Raw genomic sequence first — 23,977 nt, 5'->3', positions numbered from 1 at the left:
CCCCTGGTAAATACAGCAGTATAAACCAGTCTTTGCATGAAATTTTACTTTGTACTGACTTCACTAGTGCTTTTTATGTAGTCTGTTGTAAAACTAGGAAAATATCTAGATGAGTTGATGTGTTCCCTGGAAGACCTCTGTGTACCCCTGGTTGAGAACCACTGATATAGATACATAACTCCTTAAATATTATCCATACATGCCTCTCACCGTGGTTATGATGACCAGTGGGCTACTGGCTTTCAGTAAAGACCTCACATGTTACCAGTTAGAGAATTATTATGCATGTATCTGACTCAGTGGGTCCATGTAAAACTCTTGTACCTCCTGTGCCCTCTGCCAGCTTGGCACCAATAGGTCCCTAGGTCACAGAGTTAAATCCTAGCTTCACTGCAGACAGTGAGAGTTTTGCCATTGACCTAAGGAGTTATGTATCTATACTGAAATTTATGATCTTATGGCAGGTAACCAGGAGGTTGCATGTCTCAGGCAGGCTCCTTTCAAGCAGGAAGTAACAGCTGTTTATCTGTCTACTAACTTGACCATCTGATATGCTCCTAAGACCCTCAGTGTCCCCAATTCGTACCCCATCCCTCCCTCCTCCAGACCCGCTGCCCTCCCATTCACCCACACCCTGCCCCTCGCCTCCACGCACTCATCTCCTTATCCCCCCAGCATCCCTCTCCCTCCTTCCCCACGCCCCTACCTCCCGCTGGACGGCGGCTCTCGGGGCAAGGTAAAGGCAGGAGCTCTGCACCCACCCTTCGCACATGCTCATTCGGGCCGCCGGGGGAGTGGGAGCAGAAGCAAAGCAAGGGCAGCCCCCGGGCTGTTAGCCGGCTTAGCTCCGCCCGCCTTGGCAATGCTGCCGCCGCGCTGCCTCCTTCTCACTCCTCTCCGCAGCTGCCTCTCGACTCCCAGCCCCAGCTGCTGGGCTGCACAGCGAGGCGCAGGGGTGGCCGGGCCATCGGCTTGCGAGGCAGAAAGGGGGCTCCGCTCTGGAGACAGCCACTGGCTCGCCCGCCGCAGCAGCTAGATCTGCTCCCCCAGCCAAAAGGGCATCCCAGCCTGCCGCATGTGTAGCTAACTCTTCTGGTGAATCCTGTTTTGTTTTCTCCCTACCGCATCCCCGCCCTCGGCGATTATTTTGTAGCCCTGGCTGCCCCCCGCCCCGCTTGATCTTTCTGGGGAGCAGTTTGAACACTATTGGAGAGAGAGAAAGAGATCTGCCGGCACTTGTAATGATAAGTATTAACAACAAACAGAAGTCAGTCCCCGCGTTGATGAAGGGGGCGGCCCCTGGCCTTCTTGCGGGGCAGAGCTCTCTGACTAATTGCTGAAGTTCAGTTGATCCTGTCTGAAGTTGAGCTCTCAGAGCAAACCGAAAGGAGAAGAGCCGACTACCCCCGAGAGAACTACACTGCAGCCTGCTGTTTTCTTTTCAACACTTTTCTCAGCTATTCTGCCACAAGCTCTGGTGCGCTGTCCGCATGGACAAGAGAAGCTGCTAAGGTAAGCTGATGGTCTTATATTTTAAAACATGCATAAGTGCAAAAAGAGGAGAGCTGGGGAGGATTTTGTCACAGAAGTAGCGTGAGAGGTCAGATGAGACTATCAGTGATGCGTTTAACATATGCACAGTTTGCAACCGAAACTTGTTAAGTTGTCCAAACCCAACATAAGCAAAGGGAGAAATTTTGCTGTGCACGAATTGGTTCATAGCGCCCTCTGATGGCTTCACTCAAATATACATTTTGTGGCCACACTGGTAAGGAGTATACCAGGGGTCGGCAACCTTTCAGAAGTGTTGTGGCGAGTCTTCATTTATTCACTCTATTTTAAGGTTTTTCATGCTAGTAATACATTCTAACGTTTTAGAAGGTCTCTTTCTATAAGTCTATAATATATAAGTAAACTATTGTTGTATGTAAAGTAAATAAGGTTTTTAAATGCTTATGAAGCTTCATTTAAAATTAAATTAAAATGCAGAGCCCCCCAGACCGGTGGCCAGTGTGAGTCCCACTGAAAATCAGCTTGTGTGCCGCCTTTGGCACGTGTGGCATAGGTTGCCTACCACTGGAGTATACAGTGCACATGGAGTAATATCAAACTTTTGATATATGTTCCCTTAAGGAAAAATAGGCTTCACCCTTAGAAGCAGGGCATCCAGTATATGTGCTTGTATGATATAGGTTCTGTAGAAATAAAGGCTTGAGAAACTTGGGAAAATGTTAATATCTTAACTTTTTTTAAATGATTAGGAGAATACACAGACACATACTAGAACTGTTTGGAAGGGAAGCCTGTTCTATATTTCTAATGAAGTATTACAGTTGCATTAGTTCACATGAACTCTGCTAATGTAAGAAGGTAAAATAATTTCTCAGGCCTGGCAGTTTCAGACAACTTGGGAAAAGTAAAAATAAAATAAAATAGAAACTCAGGTAATGAGTTAATTCTACTTTGATTCTGAAGCTAATTTAGTGAGCAGACTTTGACAAGGTTGTTCTTTATTGCTTCTTTATAGCCTTAATATTTACTGTTCTGTAGATGAGAACCTGGAAATTCTTTGTGATGCATTTTAAATATTTGTAGAATATATTTTGAGATCTATACTACATCAGAGAACTTTTTTTCCCCTTGTTTTTGTGTTTCCACAGAAAGGATCAAATATGCAAAGCTAACAGAAAACAGAAATAGCACTTTTGGTTGAAAAACACTGGCTTTGCGCCCCTTTCAAGTGTTTTACTTTTACTTCGTGATGGGAAGAGTAGAATCATCGGAACCATTGAGACATAGGTTGGATTTCACTAGTTGAAGATGAAATGAAGATAATAGAAGACGACATGAGAGCATATTGTGTATTTTATGAATATTCATCAAAACAAACCTTCTACAAATAGACATGAACAGGAATTAGAAATACTATATATATTTTTTCCAGAGAGAGAGGCTAATGGAGAAATGTTATTGTTTTTCTCCCCCACTTTCACTCTCTCAAGCCTATGAAGAAGAAAAATGTTTATACAAACGAGAGAACAGGAAGGCTAGGGAGAGTAAATTTAACATCTGAGTCTATTGTAGAAAGTACTGAGCATTTCTACTTCAGCAAAAACAAAACATTGTTCTGAATAAATGTTATGATTTCATCATCAGTGCAATTTTTTCCTACTCTAGGAATGGCATTTTATCAGAATGTGAGGGGGAAAGATTTTTGTGTGAATTCAATTATTTTAAATTCAAGTTTTGGGATCTTTTTCCAGTGCTTTTCAGCAAAAAAGATACTATGTTTTTTAGTCCCTTGACTTACGTAATCAGACTCTGTTTCACATGGGAAATGTAGAGACTTTACCTTCCCTTTAGTTTAATGTGTTATGCTTTACTGATGTAGCTGTGCAAAGTACAGACAAGGCACCTGTGTTTCAACTTTTCAGAAATCCTTTGTTTTGTTTTCAGTACTGTACTTCAGATAAGCTGAGCAGCGAGTCTATTTTATTCTTTTGTTTTTAAGCAAAAATGCCTTAAGTGTACACTGTTATATTATCTGGATCAACATTTGACATCTGAACACTGTGTTTTGTAAAGATGTATGCTTGAAGGGAAAGAACTGCCTAATGGATCATGGCTCTTATGTTTACAGTACATATTTTATTCCTAGCGTTAGCGATGTTTGCTCTCTCCACTTTTGAAGAATCTGTAAGCAATTACTCTGACTGGGTGACTTTCACAGAAAATGTGGATCAATATGAGAAACAGAAACTGCAAGATTTCAGTGCCAACCAGAAGCTGAAAAAAGCCGTTCTTCATCCAAGCTTATATTTTGATGCTGATGATATCCAAACACTGAGGCAAAAGTCTCGTACAAGCCATTTACATCTGTTCAGAGCTATCAGAGGTGCAGTGACAGTTATGCTGTCCAACCCATCATACTACCTACCTCCACCCAAGCATGCTGATTTTGCTGCAAAGTGGAATGAGATTTATGGTAACAATCTGCCTCCCTTAGCTTTTTATTGTTTGCTATGCCCGGAAGATAAAGCTGCCTTTGATTTTGTTCTAGAATACATGGACAGAATGGCTGGCTACAAAGACTGGCTGGTTGAGAATGCTCATGGAGATGAAGTGCCACTTGGCCACTCCTTAACAGGTTTTGCCACTGCTTTTGACTTCTTATATAGCTCACTGGATAACATCAGAAGACAAAAATATCTAAAGAAAATATGGGTTGTGAGTGAGGAAATGTACGAATATTCAAAAGTCCGCTCATGGGGAAAGCAACTTCTCCATAACCACCAAGCCACTAATATGCTAGCACTGCTCACAGGCGCCCTGGTTACTGGGGTGGACAAAAAATCTCAGACAAATATTTGGAAACATGCTGTAGTTGATGTGATGGAAAAAACCATGTTTCTGCTCAATCACATCGTAGATGGTTCTTTGGACGAAGGAGTAGCTTACGGCAGTTACACAGCTAAGTCAGTAACCCAATATGTTTTCCTGGCCCAGCGCCATTTTGGTATTAATAACCTAGAAAACAATTGGCTGAAAATGCACTTTTGGTTTTATTATGCCACACTATTACCAGGCTATCAGAGGACTGTGGGCATAGCAGATTCTAATTATAACTGGTTTTATGGCCCTGAAAGCCAGCTGGTTTTTCTGGATAAGTTTGTAATGAAGAATGGAGCTGGCAATTGGCTGGCACAACAGATTAGAAAGCACAGGCCCAAGGATGGCCCGATGGTGCCATCCACCGCACAAAGGTGGAGCACACTTCACACTGAATACATCTGGTATGCTGCAGAACTAACTCCTCAACCTCCCCCTGACTATGGCACTGCTAAGATGCATGTGTTTCCTAACTGGGGGGTTGTTACTTATGGGGCTGGGTTGCCAAATACTCAGACCAATACCTTTGTGTCTTTTAAATCTGGAAAGGTAGGTGGCCGTGCAGTCTATGACATAGTTCACTTTCAGCCATATTCCTGGATTGATGGATGGAGGAGTTTCAATCCAGGGCATGAACATCCAGATCAGAACTCCTTTACTTTTGCCCCCAATGGACAGGTGTTTGTATCCGAGGCCCTATATGGACCCAAGTTCAGCCACTTGAATAATGTACTGGTGTTTGCTCCATCTCCTACAAGTCAGTGTAATCAACCTTGGGAGGGACAACTTGGGGAGTGTGCACAGTGGCTTAAGTGGATTGGTGATGAGGTTGGAGACTCAGCTGGGGAGATTATAACAGCCTCTCAGTATGGGGAGATGATGTTTGTGAGTGGTGAGGCAGCATCTGCCTACTCTTCTGCAATGAAACTGAAAAGTGTGTATCGTACTTTGCTACTCCTAAATGCTCAGACATTGCTAGTAGTAGACCATATTGAGAAGGAGAAAGACTCTCCCCTCAGCTCTGTCAGTGCCTTCTTTCATAATCTTGACATTGATTTTAAATATATACCCTATAAGTTTATGAACAAATATAGTGGAGCCATGATGGATGTGTGGGATGCTCACTATAAGATGTTTTGGTTTGATCATCATGGGAGTAGTCCTGTTGCCAGGATACAAGAGGCAGAGCAAGCAGCAGAGTTCAAAAAGCGGTGGACTCAGTTCATAAATGTTACCTTTCCTATGAAAACCACTGTTACAAGAATCGCATATGTGTTCTATGGACCATATGTTAATGTTTCTAACTGCAGGTTCATAGATGATTCCAAATATGGATTTCAAATTTTTCTGAATGTCAACAACACTGAAAATATTGTCTCCATTGTGACTGAATATGACAGTATGAGGACAAGGTTCAATTATTTGGGATTTGGTGGCTTTGCCAAGGTAGCTGATCAAAACAAAGTTATCAAATTTGGTCTAGGCACTGAAGCTGTACAAGAACAGATAACAAATAATAGAACAGTTTTCCCATTTGGATTCAAAGTGAATATAATAGCAGGATTAGTTTTGGGCATTAGTTTGGTTATACTGGCTTTTCAGTGGCGGTTTTACATTTCCTTCAGCAAATTGTTGCGCTGGATACTAATTCTGGTTATCACACTGTGGTTTATTGAACTGTTGGATGTATGGAGCACTTGCACTCAGCCTATCTGTGCAAAATGGAGCAGTGACATCATAAATGTAGACCCTGATACAGGCAATACAGCCAAACAGTTAGAAGGAAACCCTGTTGTTTTGCCAGATGTGGTAATTACCTCACTTCCCAGTTCTGGAGCAGACATTTTAAAGCAACTTTTTTTTAACAGCAGTGATTTCATATACATCAGGATCCCTACAACTTACCTTGATATTCCTGAAACTGAATTTGAAATTGACTCATTTGTAGATGCATGTGAATGGAAGGCTTCTGATATCCAAAGTGGCCGTTTCCGTCTACTCCGAGGCTGGCTCCAATCCCTAGTCCAAGACACAAAACTGCATTTACAAAATATTCATTTACATGAAGCCAGCAGAAGTAAATTAGCTCAGCATTCTACCATAAGTAAGGACAAAAAGAAAAGATCCAGAAAGAGAGAGTCTTTGTCAGAACAAAGAAGCAGAACAAGAGGAAAATTAGACAAAGATGCTGAATACGTTAGAGAACTGAGGAGACACCTTACCTATTATCCAAATGCACGTCCTGTGCTTAGTTTAAATAGTGGGAGCTGGACATTAAAGCTTCCTTTCTTTCAAGAAATCATAGGTCCCTCAATGAGGGCATTGTATGTAGTAAGGGATCCTCGGGCATGGATCTACTCAATGTTGTATAAAAGTAAGCCAAGCCTTTACTCCTTGAAAAATGTTCCACAGCACTTAGCTATGCTGTTTAAAATGGAAGGCGGGAAAGACAAGTGTGGTTTAAATTCAGGCTATGCCTTTGAATATGAATCACTGAGGGAAGAACTCTTGGATTCTGGGTCAAATGCAGTTTCCGTGCTGTCCCATTTGTGGCTAGCAAACACAGCAGCAGCGCTGCGAGTAAATGGGGATCTGCTGCAGACAAATTATCAGCTGGTCAAGTTTGAAGATATCGTGAGCTCTCCTCAGAAGACAGCTGAAGCAATTTATGCTTTCCTTGGTATTCCTCTGTCTCCTGCTAGCTTAAACCAAATATTGTTTGCCACCTCCACCAATCTTTTCTACCTTCCTTATGAAGGTGAAATATCACCAACTAGTATTCATGCCTGGGAACAAAATATGCCTATTGAGGAAATTAGACTGATTGAGGACATCTGCTGTACTTTGATGGACCACTTAGGATACCCAAAGTTTACAGTTTAAATGCTGCAGGTCAGCAGTAGTTTGCACTAATGATCCCCAACTCCTCAGTATGTGAATAAGAATTAGAGAGTTTGTTTATTCTTGTAAAATGTGTGTACAGTCTGTTACATGCAGAAAGATTTATTTAAAAAATAGATATTTGTTCTAGCAGGATTTTTAAAAACAAACACTTATAACTACTTTTGCTGCCTTTCAAATAAAGCTGTGTGAATCTTTACAAATCTACCAGCTGAGGAATGGGTAGGTCAAGGGATTGGTAATAAATTATGGAGCCTTGCACTTCCAGGTGAACAATTTGACTCCATCCCAAGTGGGTAGTTGCCCAAAGTAGTTACCGTTTGATGGCTATTTGGTGGCCGATATGAAATGAGTTGCTGGTCTCAGCCCAGTTCATAATGGCAGTGCCTTGGGATCAGATTTGCAGTATATTCTGGCCACTTGCTACTCCAATGGGGCAAAGTAGCCATAAACTCAGTAAAACTGGGGTTTAAATCTGTTGTTCATCACTTGAGTTGGTGTACTTGTAAATCTGGCTCCTTATTAGCGGTCTCAGCAGACAGGCCAAGGACTGACTAGGCATAGAAACTGAATGACATGTGATGTGGTTCCAGGTCAGAACGGAAGAACTTTGGTAGGGTTTTATGAGGACGAGTTCTTCCTGTAACTATTCTGTAGATAAAGAGAAGACTTCAGTCTCCAGTTCCATCAATCTGGCACCTTCTGTGAGCACTAAATGAACTTTGGGGATGGGCAGGAGAGGGAAACCATCACAAGAAATCCATAAAGCCCCATAAATCTATCAGTTAAATATTAGCTGGGAGGTTTCTAAAGGATCCTGTGAAACTCTGATACTGCTCCACCATACTAAACTGCCCCTGGATTTTCAAAGCTGCTAATGTCCTCGCTACTGATGCTGCTGCTCTGTGCAGCTCCTCTTGGCTAAGAGAAGCTGAAGGAACTTCCTCTTTTCTCAGTAAGACTCCTCCATCCTTCTTTGTTTGTTGTAACACACTATGAAGTCTCTCTTCTTTTTAGCTGACCATTGTGCATAACTCTCACTAATTCCAGTGGCAAAGGTGTAGGAGTTCCTGTCAATGCAAACATTTGATGTCATCATCATCAGTGGTAATATATTAATATCAGGTAGGAATGTAGTGATTAGAAGAGCCCAGATAAATCTCCAGACCTGTGTTTCATCAGTATACATAATCAGTTACATCTGTATACTAGATTTGCCATCAACATCTTATGGCTGGTCAAGGTTGCTCTTTGCGTTGTCACTTCAAAGAGGTTTCTCTCACCTACTCCAGGCTTGGATGACAATTAATCTTAGTAATTTCTTTCCAGCATCTGATTATTTTAAAATATGATCCTTGTTTCTTTAAATCTGCACTGAAATGTCACATACATTTGGAAATAAACACCCTTTGTGGGGTGAATATTTGCTTTTGGTAATATCTTTGTCATGCTGCTCTTGTGTTTTTCCTTGAGCCATATTTTTTTTTTCTTTTCACAATGTTCTTTTTTTTAAAGAAAAAGACAATGTTGAAAGTCTCCTAATTTATCTTACTCTGCGTTCTTTTGAAATGCGTACATACTGTAAATGTCTTCAGTTGTGTAAATCAAACCATAGATGATGTCAGAGACATCTGCTTTCTTTACCATCTGTTTTTTTTTTTTTTTTTCATTACTAATGAAGTTGTCATGAAATGTGCTTAGTTTTGTTTGTAGGAGCTGGAATCAGAGTTTTGTGCTATTATATTGAAATATAACAGTAGAGTAATTACCATATATTTGGGTGACAAGCATTAGGCAATGTCAAGATGTAATGAGTTTCTCTCTACAGATTGCAATCCTCTTGCTGATGTTGAATATTAACATCTTGCTGATGTACTCCCCTTTTTTCCTGCTGTTCCCCCCCACTCTCCCTCCCCACGCACACATACAGATTTTCTACACCCTCTGCATCATTTTGTGATCTCTTCTTCTGACCTAGATAAAAGTGACTCTTTCTCAGCCATTCATTATTATGTCAAAATGTGCCTCTGGTGTGATAAAGCTGTTGATATGTTGCAGTCTCACTAACCATAACTTGGCTGTCACTTTCCTTTGATTATAATAGGGACTCAGAGCTGCTTTTTCCCTTCTTCTTTCCTGGGTCTTACCTCTGGCTAGGTAGAATGTCATGTTAAAAGAAATATTAAAGTTTTTTTAATGTACACTAACATGTAAGTGAAATTTTGGATCCCGACTATCATTCTCTCAAATCAGTTTTTTTTTCTCTCTCTCTCTCTCTCTCTGTTATCAGTCATATGTAAAATTGTTGCATTGTTGTCAACACCATTGCTTTTATTTGACAGACAGAGCATTTGCTTATCTTCCCAGGATTTATGATCTTGAATCAGAACAAATAGAAAGGCTTTCCTCTGTCATCTGTTTTAGGACTGCTCAAAGTAGGACTCAGGATTGACTGCGTTTTGGGGGAAGTAGGAAAGAATATAAAGATCTCTTCTTTATAGTGTCACATGAAAGGCTACAAATAAATTTTAAACCAGCTCTTTTTGAGAGGGTGAGGTGAAAAAGTGGACACTCATGTATCAGTAGGTCGTCCCTGCAGCTTTCAGCATATAGGGTTATCTAATGCCCTTTGGCTGATAATACATGTCACTGCTACCATTTATTCTGGCATACACAAGATTTAGGACCTAATTATCCCCAGTCTTGCATCTTCTGAAGTTAAACCAACTATAATGTGCTTCTGTTCGGGTTTGGTAACGTTTTGTACCCCTTTGTACAGATGTAATTGACTCCACAAGGTACATGACTGGGGAGAATTAGATTCTTTGTTCCCAGATCTTTTTTGGCGAAGAGAGTTATATCAAAAGCTCACAAAAAAAAATTAAAAAAGAAAAGGAAAGAAAGAAAGAGAGAATGAGTCTAAAGAAAGTAATGACTGAAAGCCATAGTCCTAAAGTTTCAAAATTCTAATTGCATGTATTACAGGAGTTTAAAATAACACAATATCATTATATATTCTAAGGAAACTGAGCACATGGTGTTTTTGCTTCAAAACTGCTAACAAAGAACCCTATGATAGAGAACATTTCTACTTGCTGGGAAGAAAAGAGCATATGTCAACTAAACCACAGAGGACTATGTATAAAAGTAGCTTATGGGACTGGATTAATCTCACAGAAGGAAAGAATATCAGAGCAAGTGAGGCTCTGTAGTGTTGCGGGGGCCTAATTTCTATAGAACACTTAACACAAACAAGAATCCAGAAATCCCAGGACAGCAGATTTGAATTTTTATTTTTTTAGGCTGTATACAATTAAAATATTTCTAAAAATGCAGTATCCCAGAGCTTCATACTGATCCTATTCAAACCTGCTTTTTCATGTATCATGCCTCCATTGTCCAGTGGGTTCACCAGTTTTGCAGTCCAGTCATACAAAAAAGTATCCATTGACTTCAAGTTGTGTGGTCTGTGAATGAAAAGAGTGCAGGATCAAAATGTAATCAAATGTGTCTAAATTTCTGTGATGTCACCTGCATAACAGTTTATGGATTTTGGTAGCATTTTAGAAACTGCACAACTATAATTAGAGCTGGTTGGGAAAAAAAAGTCTGTCAGTTTTGTTTTACCAGAAAATTGCTTTTCAACGCAGTGGAAGTGTTCATGCAAAAATACCTGTTTTCATCAGATAAATGAGTTTTTAATCAGAATACCTTAAACTGAAAACAAAATACTGGTTTTGACAAAAACATGAAAAATTGTTTTGAGAAAAGTTGATAACTTTCCCTTTCCCCATTTTTTGTCTAAATTTGGAGAAAAATGGGGAGAACAAATCCGTCAGCTCTCCCTACAATTCAAATATGCATTCAGTTGGCTCTCATCCTCTGTTCTGTTGCCTCTGTGTAACTCCGTTGTAACATAGCCAAGTTGCATTGGTGTAAGTGAAAGCAGAATTTGGCCCACTGTTTGATCAAGTATTCTAAAATTAGGCTTCCGGGCTTTGACAACTGGCCTATCTTTTAATCATTCTGTTGTGCCCGGGGCAAATGAGAAGATGGAAAAATAATAAGGTACATCAATCTATTGTTTTAGGTTGAAGAAATCAATACTTTGAAAATTATCTTTTAATTAACAGCTAGTTATAAGTAAAATAAGCTGTGGGAGGCCTGAAATCTGATGGTATGGCAATTCTCCAGCTACTTTTAATTTAAAATAGATCGGCTGTTAAATTTTAAATGATTTCTGAGTTAGTTACATGACTCCACGACCACAATAAGTACTTGTCAGAGGGTATGTCTATGCTGTTGCAAGGAGTATGCCTCCCAGCCCAGACAGGAAAAGACACTAGCTTACCTCGAACTAGGTTGCTAAAAATAGGAGTATGAACATTGCGGCATGAACTAGCCACCTACGTCCAAGCCTGGCTGACCCCCTGTATCCGAGCTCAGGTGATTAGCCCAAGCTGCCACCCTTACTACCACATCCATGCAGTTATTTTTAGCATGCTAGCTCGAGCTGAGTTATCATGTATTTATCTCAGCTGGAAGGCATTATCCCAGCTGCAGTGTAGACATACCAAGAGGCTCTCCAATCAAGTGAATGTTGAATGCCTTTGTACTGAAATTCTAGGCTAGAACCCTCAATGTATAAAAATCTAAGTTAACAGGAAGGGCAAGCAGAGAGCTGGAAAAATATGTATGCTAGTTAGGAGAATGCCCATTGCAAACCCATATCTGAGACCTATGTGTATGTTTCATTTAGGAGTTAAATAGAAGGAGGTATTAGGGGAAGTAGGACTAAATAATCCAGGGGATTGGTAATGGATAGGAACCTTTCTTTGGTATGTCACTGGTTTGAGTCTAGCTCTAGGTCATTACAGACCTAAGGTCATTACCATATTGACCAAATCCTGTTGACTTACCCATACAAGTAGTATCATTGACTCCAGTGGAAGTACATGGATGAGGAAGGTGAGTGGGGTTTACACAGACTGTATCAGGGTTCAAGGACAAGACTATAGCAGGGTTCAAAAAAGAACTAGATACATTCATGGAGGATAGGTCCATCAATGGCTATTAGCGAGTATGAGCAGGAATGGTGTCCCTAGCCTCTGTTTGCCAGAAGCTGGGAATGGGCAAAAGGGGATGGATTACTTGATTATCTGTTCTGTTCAGTCACTCTGGGGCACCTGGCATTGGCCACTGTCAGAAGACAGGATACTAGGCTAGATGGACCTTCGGTCTGATCCAGTATGGCTGTTCTTATGTAGTTAAATGAGTTGGTGGACTCAGTATTGTTAAAACAACAAGGAGTCTGGTGGCGCCTTAAAGACTAACAGATTTATTTGGGCATAAGCTTTCGTGGGTAAAAACCTCACTTCTTCAGATATAAGTGAGGTTTTTACCCACAAAAGCTTATGCCCAAATAAATCTGTTAGTCTTTAAGGTGCCACCAGACTCCTTGTTGTTTTTGTAGATACAGACTAACACAGCTACCCCCTGATACTTGTCAGTATTGTTACTGACAGTACATGATCACATTACGAAAACCACCATCACAACTGGTATCCTTATTAATAGCCTCAATATTTTTCCACTGGCAGATCATGGATACAGGACTTCAGTACCCTGATATCATTCTGGCACCTTTCACTAGTACTAACATTCAAATGCTCATCCAAAGCAACCTCAGTACTTTAAGATGCCACCTTTCCAGCAAATAATGAATTTTTGAAAATTTAGCCTGGGTAAAATTTCAATATTTCCATGTATAAATGTTTGCAGCTTCCATATAGATAAAGAAATTTTCCACAGAAATAATTTTTTACTCATTATAAACAGTCTTTTACTTTCACCAATGCACAGTCAGCCAAAATAAATATATAAATAAATTAATTAAATAAAGGAAGGTGAACGCTTTTGTCAAAATGACATTATGCAGACATGAGATGTCGCCCACTGTAATGATAACTTATTTGCATGGTTCCATTAATTGATCAGATGGAATTTTCATTTTAAACAGAAAAAATTAATATTTCACTGTTTATTACCTTGAGATGATGTGACAAATGACATCCAGGAGAGAGCTGGATCCTTAGGGGACTATAGGTTATTTCTATTACTATGGTCGTGTTACTGTGATTTTCTTGGTTAATATGACCAGGTGTAACCTTTTGAAATTCTGCAGTATCTGTTCTCAAAACATTTGCCCTAGACAATTCATGATCAAGGGTTAAAGTACGGTCCATGTATATTTGGCAAACAAGTAGAGAGCACCTGTGTGAGTGACCTGTTTGTTGTTATATTTGGAAATAAACTTAAAGTATTTTTGTAATTTGAATTTGTGACATTTATTTTTAAGAAAGAACTCACTGAAATTAGTTTTTAAAAATACACATAAAAATACCTTCACCAAGAAGCATACATAACTAACCAAAACAAGCACATTATCTTATCATCATAGCCCTGGTCTTCCCTTTCTCCTGAGCTTGTTTTGGCCTCAGTTCAGAACACCACTTAAACATGTGTTTAAGTACAACATTAATGAGGATGCTTTCCTGAATCAAGGTTTCTGTAGGCCTAGACACATTCTCATTGAATTCATCCTCATTCCACTTACAAATGTAAAATTGCAGATGTTCATAAGTGGAAGATCAGGGCCTTATATTGTAAAGTGTTCGGAGCAGAGACTGTGAGTTGAAATCCTGGCTTATTGAACTCAATGAGGCCAACATTTCTGAAGTGTTTTCTGTCTGGAAAGGGCCATGCAAAATTATGGCACTAATAATAATACCTAGCTCTTATATAATGTATTTCATTGGTAGATTTCAAAGCACTACACAAAAAAGGTAAGCTTTCTTATCCTACAGAAGGAGGAAACTGAGGCTCAGGAAGTGAAGTGACTTGCCAAAGGTCACCCAGAAGGCCAGTGGCTGTGCTGGTAATAGAGCTCAGGTCTCCTAAGTCCCAGTCCATCACTCTATCCACTAGACAACACTGCCTCTCTTAAATAAATGATAAAGTATAAGTGCGTTGGGGACAATCTGTGATAACACTATCTGGCTTTAAAAGTTATCTAGAGTTGTCTTTTGCTCTTTAATATTTAAAGAAATATTTAGATCACAGGGAAATATTGTATATCTATTTCTTAATATTTCCAAAAGACCTGAAATTACAGAAACCAAAAGCCTCTGTATATCATACAAGATTATTCTTCTTGGTGTATGATACATTGCAGAAAATGAAAAGTAATGTTTTGTAGGGTTTAATATCTGAATCACTTTTTAGCCTGAATCAAAGCTACAGGTTAAGATTATCTGATACATTTATAGACCACAAAAGAAAGGACACCACCTAATTAGAACATAAAAACGGCCATTCTGGTCAGACTGAATGATCCATCTAGCCCAGTATCCTGTCTTCTGACAGTGGACAAAGCTAGGTGGTTCAGAGGGAATTAATAGAACAGGGCAATTATCAAGTAATCTATCCCCTGTCATCCAGTCCCAGCTTCTGGCAGTCTGAGGTTTAGAGAGACCAGTAAAAAAGGTTGTGTCCCCAAACATCTTGGCTAACAGCCATTGATGGACCTATCCTCCATGAACTTAGTTAATTCTTTTTTTGGACCCAGTTATACATTTGACCTTCACAAATCCCCTGGCAACAAGTTCCATAGCTTGATTGTGTGTTGTATGAGGAATTACTTCCTTATGTTTGTTTTAAACTTACCTATTAATTTCATTGGGTGACCTCTGGTTCTTATGTTATGTTGTGATGAGGTGTACTTGCCCTGCACTGGAGCAGAAGGGATTAAGACAGCACTCTTAGCAGCGGAAGCCATGCCCCCTTGACCTTGCTGGGCATGTTCCAACTGCCGCTCAAGTATAAAAAGGAACAGCCTAGCTCAGTCTCGGCTGATCGCCGAGGAGGAAGGATGCACCTTGCTGGCTCCAGCCGAGGAGCAGCCAGGATCCTGGACCGCGGGAGCAGGAGACACCAAGGCCCAGGCAGGCACCCAGGAACTTGCAGACACCCCACGGAGATTGCAGTCATTACCCGAAGAGCCCCGAGACTCCGAAGACACTCCCACTTCAACTGCAGGAGTCACAGTAGGAAGTAGCCTAGGGAGGGACTAGCCAGTGTTCCTGCAGCAGTTGGCATGGTGCAGGCGGATTCCCTGCCAACTTAGTGGCAAACCCATTCACCCCTACCAGGGCCCTGGGCTGGGGCCTGGTGGAGCAAGGAGGGCCCAGGTCCTCCTACCTGGCCAAACCCCCCTTCTGCTGACTCTGGCTGATGGGCTGCGCTTCCCTGCAGCCAAGCGGAGTCCTACTGACTCTGGCCATTAGGCTGAACTTCCCCAAAGACAAGGGGAATCCTATTGGTGCTAGCCATTTGACCATGCAGCCGTGAGGCTGAGGGCAGCCATATAGAATTAACTGTGGGGCTACCACACACCCTTACCCCACCCCTAGGGTGATGGGGTGTATGACATATGTGAAGGAGAAAAGTAAGTCTTCAGAGAGACAAGGTGGGTGAGGTAATATCTTTTATTGGACCAACTTATGTTGGGGAGAGAGAGACAAGCTTTCAAGCCACACAGAGCTCTGCATACTTCCCTATTCACTTTCTCCACACCATTCATGATTTTAGAGATCTCAGTCATAGCCTCCCCTTCATCATCTCTTTTCTTAGCTGAACAGCACGCAGTATTCAAGGTGTGGGCATACAATGGATTTATATAGTGACATGATGATATAGTCTGTCTTATTATCTATCCCTTTCCTAAAGGTTCACAATATTCTGTTAGCTCTTTTGACTGCTGCTGCACATTGTGATGGTGTTTTCAGAGATGCCAAGGTGACTCCAAAATATCTTTCATGAGGGTTAACAGATAATTTAAAATCCATCATGTTATATGTATAGTTGAGATTGTTTCCCAATGTGCATTACTTTGTATTTATCAACATTGTATTTCATCTGCCATTTTCTTGACCAATCAGCCAGTTTTTGTGAGATCCCTTTGTAACTCTTTGCAATCTGCTTTGGATTTAACTATTTTGAGTAATTTTTTATAATCTGCAAACTTTGCCAACTCAATGTTCCTCCCTTTACCAGATCATTTATAAATATGTTGAACAGCATAGGTCCTAATACAGATCCTTCGGAGGCACCACTATTTACCTCTCTCCATTCTGAAAACTGACCATTTATTCCTACCCTTTGTTTCCTGTCTTTTAACCAATTACTGATTCATGAGAGGACCATTCCTCTTATCCCATGACTGCTTACTTTGTTTAGGAGACTTTGATGAGGGATCTTGTCAAAGGCCTTCTGAAAATACACTGTATCCACTGGATCACGTGTTCACATGTCTGTTGACCTCCCTCAAAGAATTCGAATAGATTGGTGGCACATGATTTTCCTCGACAAAAGCCGTGTTGACTTTTGCCCCACATATTCATTTATGTGTCTGATAATTCAATTCTTTACTATAGTTTCAACCAATTTGCTTGGTACAGAAGTTAGGTTCATTGGCCTGTAATTGTCAGGATTGCCTCAACCCTTTTTAAAAATTGGCCTTTGTTACTATCATCCAATCATCTGGTACAGAGGCTAATTTAAGTGATAGGTTACATACCACAGCTATTAGTTCAGTAATTTCATATTTGAGTTCCTTCAGAACCCTTGCATCAATACCATCTGGTGCTGGTGACTTATTACTATTTAATTTATCAATTTATTTCTAAACCTCCTCTGTTGACTCCTCAAACTGGGACAGTTCCTCCGACATGTCACCTAAAGAGAATGGTTCAGGTGTGAGAATCTCCCTCACATCCTCTGCAGTGAACACTGATGCAAATAATTCAATTAGCTTCTCTGCAACGGCTTTGTCTTTCTTGAACGCTCCTTTAGGACTTCGATAGTCCAGTGGCCACACTTACTGTTTGGCAAAGTTCCTGCTTCTGATGTACTTTAAAAAAAAAAAAATCATGTTTAGTTTTTGTCTTTTGCTGGTTGCTCTTCAAATTCTTTTCTGGCGTGTCTAATTATACTTTTACATTGGACTTGCCAGGATTTACCGTATTTTCTGACTTATAAGACGACTTTTTAACCCAGGAAAATCTTCTCAAAAGTCGGGGGTCGTCTTATACACCGGGTGTCGTCTTATAGGGCGGGTGCTGAAACTTCCGAGCCAGACTGGAGAATCTGCGGTCGCCGCATATGGTGGGGGGAGCTCAAAAACGGCCGCGGCCGCATCCCCGCCCGATGACGAGGTGAGGGGGCACCTCACTGGGAAGGTGTAAGTGAAGGGCGGAGCAAGCTGCAGGCGTCTGGGACGCCCAGGGTATGGAAAAAAGAGAGAGAGCGGTGCTGTGCCCAGAAAAACACGCCTCTTTCACCCGTCTGGCCCGCCCTTGTATCCTATTATCGTACCTCCTTCTCTGCCTCTCAGATCTCGCTCCTGAGGACTGCAGTGAAGCGGCGCAGGCGCGCATGTGCGAGATCTGAGAGGCAGAGAAGGAGGTAATAGGATACAAGGGCGGGCCAGACGGGTGAAAGAGGCGTGTTTGCGCTACCGCTCTGATAGTCTTGGAGACAGGGAGGGCTGGGCAGGCAGGGAGAGCTGACCAATCCAAGCAGGCTTTGTATACAACAACCAGCCAATCACCGGTAAGGTACATCGCTTGCCGTGATTGGCTGGTTGTTGCATACTGGGTACCACATACAGTACAGCACCAGTATCTGTACCTGTTCATACAGTATAGCACCAGTACATACAGTACAGTATACAAATGTCCAACAGTCAAAACCCCATCATGGCTCCACCAGCAAGAAGAAAGAAATATGAAGCCAGTTTCAAACTTAAAGTTGTAAACTTTGCCATGGAACATAATAACTGCGCTGCTGCAAGACAATATGGAGTAACAGAAAAGATGGTTCGGGACTGGAAAGCAAATGAAAAAGCATTAAAGAGTATGCCAAGGGGTAAGTGTGCATTAAGAAGAGGCACCCCACATTGGCCAGAACTCGAAAAACATGTAGCAGACATGGTGAATGAGCATCGCCAAAACGGTTATGTAGTGACATGAAATAAAATACATTTGTTTGCACTTCAGTGGGCCAAATCTAACCCAGATCACAGCAACAGATTTAAGGCCACTGTATCCTGGTGTACTAGATTCATGGGAAGGCATAATATGGTACTGAGGCAAAAGATGAAAATTGCCCAAAAATTACCTGCAGATCTCGATAGCAAAGTAAATAGTTTCCATCGATACGTAATACAACAGCGCACTAAACATGGCTATGTGTTAAGTAGTATTGGAAATATGGATGAAACTCCAATGAATTTTGATATGGTTGGAAATAAAACTGTCCATCAAAAAGGTGAAAAAACAATTTTAATTAAAACAACAGGACATGAGAAGTACAGTTTTACAGTGGTCTAGGATGCACAGCTGATGGCGCCAAACTGAGACCAATGATTATTTTTAAAAGAAAAACAATGCCGAAATTCAATTTCCCTGTTGGTTGTTTTGTACATGTGAATGAAAAAGGCTGGATGGATGAAGAAGGGGTAAAGCTATGGCTTGATAATGTATGGAGCAGGTGATCAGGTGGACTTATTCAAAAATGTAGTCTACTGGTGTGCGATATGTTCAGGGCTCATTTAACTCCCAGCACCAAGCAAAGGCTTGCAAGACTAAACACAGATGCGGCAGTTATTCCTGCAGGATTGACATCGTTGGTACAGCCACTGGATGTGTGCCTAAACAAGCCATTTAAAGATCGCATTCGAGAACAGTGGAATGAATGGATGGTTAGCAGCGAAAAGTCATTCACAAAAGAAGGAAACATGCATGCTCCACAGTTGGATGTTTTGTGCAAGTTTGTCATAAAAGCCTGGAATGATATTGATGCAGAAACAGTAATCAAGTCTTTCAAGAAGTGTGGCATATCAAATTCATTAGATGGTATGGAGGACGACTACTTGTGGCAAGATGAAGAGGAAGCTGAAGCTGAGACCACACCATCTGATACGGAATTCGATCCATACGATGACTGCCTTACAAATGTATCACAAGATGTCGTTGATGTACTTATGATATCAGATGACGAACAGGAGGATTTTGAAGGCTTTTAAAGGGAAACTGTCACGCCAGCAAAACCTGTAAAAATATCGTAGCTTGCAGTTATGATGGGCGTTGCTAACTCGCCAGGGACTTGCCCGGCACTTGCTCTCTCTCTATTGTTTGTTATCTTCCTCCTATCATCATCAGTTCCAGTTTGGTTAACAGCTTAGAAAACAAACAGCATGGCAGCTCCCATGGGTTTATTGTCTTATCCTTCCTTTCAGCTTTAGAGTGAATTAGGAAAAGTTTAATCCACTTGCATTGTTTTATGTTTACATGTTTGATGACAAACAGCCTTATGTTTATAAGAGACAGTTTTCCTGCTAAGTACCTGCATGTCATAAGCATTTGAATTAAAATTACCATATTGAAATCAAATCTGATGTTTTTTTAATTTTTATTTGGTGTGCATTGGAAGAGGGGTAGTCTTATATGGCGAGTATATCCCAAACTCTATATTTTAACTGGAAAAGTTGGGGGTCGTCTTATATGCCCAGTCGTCTTATACGCCGGAAAATACGGTATGCTTCTTTCTGTTTTTCTCAGTAAGATTTGACTTCCAATTTTTAATGATGCCTTTTTGCCTCTAACTCCTTATTTTACTCTGCTGTTTAGCTACAGTGGCATTTTTTGTCCTCTTGCTATTTTTTTTTCTGTGTCTGTTTTATTTGGGGTATACATTTAGTTTGACCCTATATTTTTGTGTTTTTAAATAGTTTCCCTGTAACTTGCAGGCATTTCACCCTTTTGACAGTTCCTTTTAATTGCCATTTAACTAGCTTCCTCATTTTGTGTAGTTTTTGAAGTTAAATTCTACAACAGTATAGGCAGCACACTTTCAAATAAATGTCAAGTCCTTCATTTTCATTAGGCAGTGTAACGGGGCACAGACTCTCCATAGCGACGCCTCCTGCTGGTTGGTTTGGAAATTAGCTCTTTCAGCGGTGCACCTTCACTAGTGGTGTCTCGCCCACTGTTACTCTCTCGCTCTCCACAGTCAGACCCACATCATTCTTGGACCACGGCATCCACTTCTGGATACTACCCTCTTGCTGCACCCACCCTGCTGGCTCGCCTGCCCCTTCCGGGGGACTGGCAGCTTCTGTTTCTATCAACCCCCCATCAGTGGCTCACTGCAGTCCTCAGTCTAGCCCCTTCCTCCAAGGGCAAACTGTAGGGTGGCTTAGCACTCTCATCACTGGGAAGTGGGTGGAAAAGACGGGGGCCCAGGCCTGCCCACTACTCTGGGCCCCGACCCAGGGACCCTCTAGTTGCAGCCACTTACTGCCCTCCTCCAACTCTCCACTACTGCCTACTTCCTTGGGCCACTTTTCCGTAGCCCTAAGCATCTTCTCTGCCTCTTTGTGTCAGGGCCCCAGTCTGGCAGTTGTCAGCTTAGAGCTCCCCCAGCCTCTGCTGACCCTGCCCAGCCCTGCTCTGTCTTAGGTGCTTCTCTAAAAACCAGTTTTTCTCCCTTTGCCCTCCAGGGAGACACTGCCCTTCTCTCTGCCAGGCAGCCTTCTTATAGGGCCCAGCCCGGCCCTGATTGGCTGTTTTCAAGCTTCCACTTGATTGGTTCCCAGTAAGCCTGTCCAGGATTGGCTGGGGCTCTGCATAGCCTCTCTGGTTTGCTTTAATCCCTTCCATGCCAGAGTGGGACAGCTGCCCCACTAGAGGCAGTAAAACTTTGCTGATATGTGATCTGCCTATGCATATGCTTTATAATTCACAATAAGAATGGTGTATCCCCCACTGTCTCAGCAAATGTTTAATAATGGAGCACAGCAGTGTTGTTTCACATTATTAAAATATAATCATTTTAAGTGAAACATAATATCAGAATTTTGTTAAATTATATGAGACCTGGAAAACGAGACCGAGTCAGATTCTGATCTCATTTAAACCCATCTAAACCAAGAACAACTTTGCAATGGAATTAATCTTGATTTACACTGATGTAAATGCCCCCCCTCCCTAAATTTAGCCCCCCTTCATCCTTAAGATTTTACAATGTAGGCACCAACCCTGTAAGGTTCTGTGTTTAAATGGACTCTTGAAACCAAGTGGACCCCCATGTGGAGCACCTGTAGCATGCATAGTAGTATATTATGAAGCATTGGACAATAATTAAAGTTATAGTTATTTAGCAATATTTTCCACTGTAATTATCCTTTTTTAAATTGCTTGATCATATAGCATTTCATAAAATCTTATGATTTGCAATGAGTCTTCCAATCAGTGAAAATGAATGAGTTTCACTCTTTTTGGCTTTATTAAATTTAAAGTTATTGCTACTTTTGTTTGCATATGTAACTAATTGCGGGAAGCCCGGTAAGGGGAATTCTGCCCTCAGATACATATGGTGCATTTTACATCAACAATAGCCTTAGGCACATATCTGAGGTCAGAATTTGTTCCCAAGATTATATTTCTGTGTACTGAAGGATCACAAAATTCCCAGCTTGAGTCTATGAACAGAGAGGATGACCTTTTATTAAATAAAAAAAAAATTGATGCTTGAGATCTAATCTACAGAACAAAGACCAGGGTTTTTTTGGGAGGTAGTTCTTCAGGCACACACAAATACAGTAGGACAGAAGGTGATAAGCAGCAATGGTAGCACTATATTACTTTCAGATCTCAAGCCTTCTTAGCCAATAGTCACCATCAGTTTATTTGCATGCAGACATTTTAGGCCCTGTCTACACTGGCAGGTTTCTGCGCAGTTATGTAGCTTTCTGCTTTGTAACTCCTGAGGTGTACACACCGCCAAGCCACTTAGTGTGCAGAAACAGCTTAGCTGCAGCACTGTAAAAAAAGCACCCAGAAGAGAGGTGTACAGCTTTCTGCACTGGGGCTTCAGCACCGCGGTGCCAGTGTAGACACCTTGGTTGATTACAGCGCTGTAATTGGCCTCCAGGAGGTGTCCCACAATGCCTGATCTCATCTCTCAGGTCATTGGTTTGAACTCTACTGCCCTTCCCTCAGGTAACCAACTGTCATCCCCACCCCATAAATTCCTTTGGAATTTTGAAAGTCCCCTTCCTGTTTGCTCAGTGATTCATGCAGTGGTCTCAGCACATCTTTACAGTGGCCATGCCTGCTCCACTCCTCAGCAGTGAGATATCTTTCATAATGGTCACAGCCTGTGGAAAATGTGAGGACAGGAATGATTATCAGCCCCCACACCCGCCCCAATGCTGGCTCTCCCCAAGAGCCGCATGTACAGTAGGGTCCAGGAATACTGATTTACTCTGCCCCTATGGCTACTCACCATTTTGGGGGTCTTGTGGCTCATCTGTGCTTGCCTGGGGTCAGCCAGTTAGTGACAGGTATGTGAATAGTGGCTGTGTTTTAAATCACTGAATCAGTGGTCTCTGTGTTGCAAACAATACTGCGTCTGTAAAATGTTGCATTTTGGCTTCACATAGATGACCTTGGGAGCCCAGCCTCCCTCTTCGTTATCACCGGCTGAACAGCTGCGCAGAATTAGAAAGCGGCTATGAAGAACTAAGGAGGACTTTCTGCATGATGTTATGATGCACTCCGGGGCCGAAAAACAAGAATTGAAGGAGTGGTGGGACAGCGAGAAGAGGGACTGAAAGGAAAACGTGGCACACCAAAATAAAGCCATGGAGCAACTCTTAAACATTATGGAGTACCAAGTGGACATGCTCGAGGCAATACTAGCACTGCGAACCGAGCAGCTCTGTGCCCACCCTCCCCTGCAGCTTCTGTTGCAAAACTCTTTCCCATGCACCCCCCAGACATTGCCAGACACTCTTATCAATCTCCTGGCTCCAGTCTATACCTGCGGAATTCCACTCGTCCCCCATCACAGTCCATCACTGCAGACTCCCAGTACCCACTGCACTCAACACCCATCCCTCTGTAGTTGAGCCCTGTTGAAGTACAGTACCTGCTGCACTGTGCTCCAAAGGAGAAGGTTGGATATGATACCTGGACATACACAAATCTTTAACCATCGCAGGACCCCTCCTCCTCCTGGGACCCTCCATTCCCCCATCTGCCTCAGTGCTGATGTATTTTTTTTTGTTTGACTCTCTCCTTCAGTTGTTGTTTTTTAATAAAAGAATTGTGTTGCTTTGAAAGCAATCTTTATTCTATTAATTGAAAGCAAACAGAGCCCTGAAAAGCAACAGACAATTATCTTGAACCTTCATATTGCATCGTCTGCACCAATCACAATCACCTCCTAGCACTGCACTCCTGAGCATAGCAACAAATATTAGTGGCTTTCAGCTTCAATTTGCTGCCTCAAGTCATCCCTGATCATTATGGCCCTACGCTGCGTCCCTCTAATAGCCCTCGTCTCTGGCTGTTCAAACTCAGCCTTCGGTCCAGCCCTGAGTGAAGCTTTCACCCTTCCCTTCACAAATATTATGGAGCGTACAGCACGCAGCTATAAGCATAGGAATATTGTCATTGGCCAGGTCCAGCTTCCCATATAGGCAGCGCCAGTGGGCCTTTAAACGGCCAAAAGCAAACTCAACATTCATTCTGCACTTGCTTAGCCTGCTGTTGAACTGCTC

At 41.7% G+C, this 23,977-nt stretch overlaps 1 protein-coding gene across 2 annotated transcripts; it reads left to right on the top strand.

Annotated features, from left to right (window-relative positions):
• Positions 1 to 891: 891 nt before the first annotated feature.
• On the top strand, positions 892 to 22,885 carry DSEL (dermatan sulfate epimerase like). Of its 2 annotated transcripts, XM_054019622.1 has the most exons (3): positions 892 to 1,512; positions 2,661 to 7,281; positions 22,856 to 22,885. In XM_054019622.1, exon 2 carries the CDS (start codon positions 3,622 to 3,624, stop codon positions 7,270 to 7,272), a length of 3,651 nt encoding a protein of 1,216 aa, XP_053875597.1. In that variant the 5' UTR covers positions 892 to 1,512; positions 2,661 to 3,621; the 3' UTR covers positions 7,273 to 7,281; positions 22,856 to 22,885. The 2 variants fall into 2 exon arrangements, with proteins under 2 accessions (XP_053875597.1, XP_053875596.1); XM_054019621.1 differs by lacking the exon at positions 22,856 to 22,885 and having other exon boundaries at positions 2,661 to 12,632.
• Positions 22,886 to 23,977: the final 1,092 nt, after the last annotated feature.

This window comes from Malaclemys terrapin, chromosome 2 (assembly GCF_027887155.1).
Source record: "Malaclemys terrapin pileata isolate rMalTer1 chromosome 2, rMalTer1.hap1, whole genome shotgun sequence".
In the NCBI taxonomy this organism is placed as follows: Eukaryota; Metazoa; Chordata; order Testudines; family Emydidae; genus Malaclemys; species Malaclemys terrapin.
This window is presented reverse-complemented; position numbering and strand designations above follow the sequence as displayed.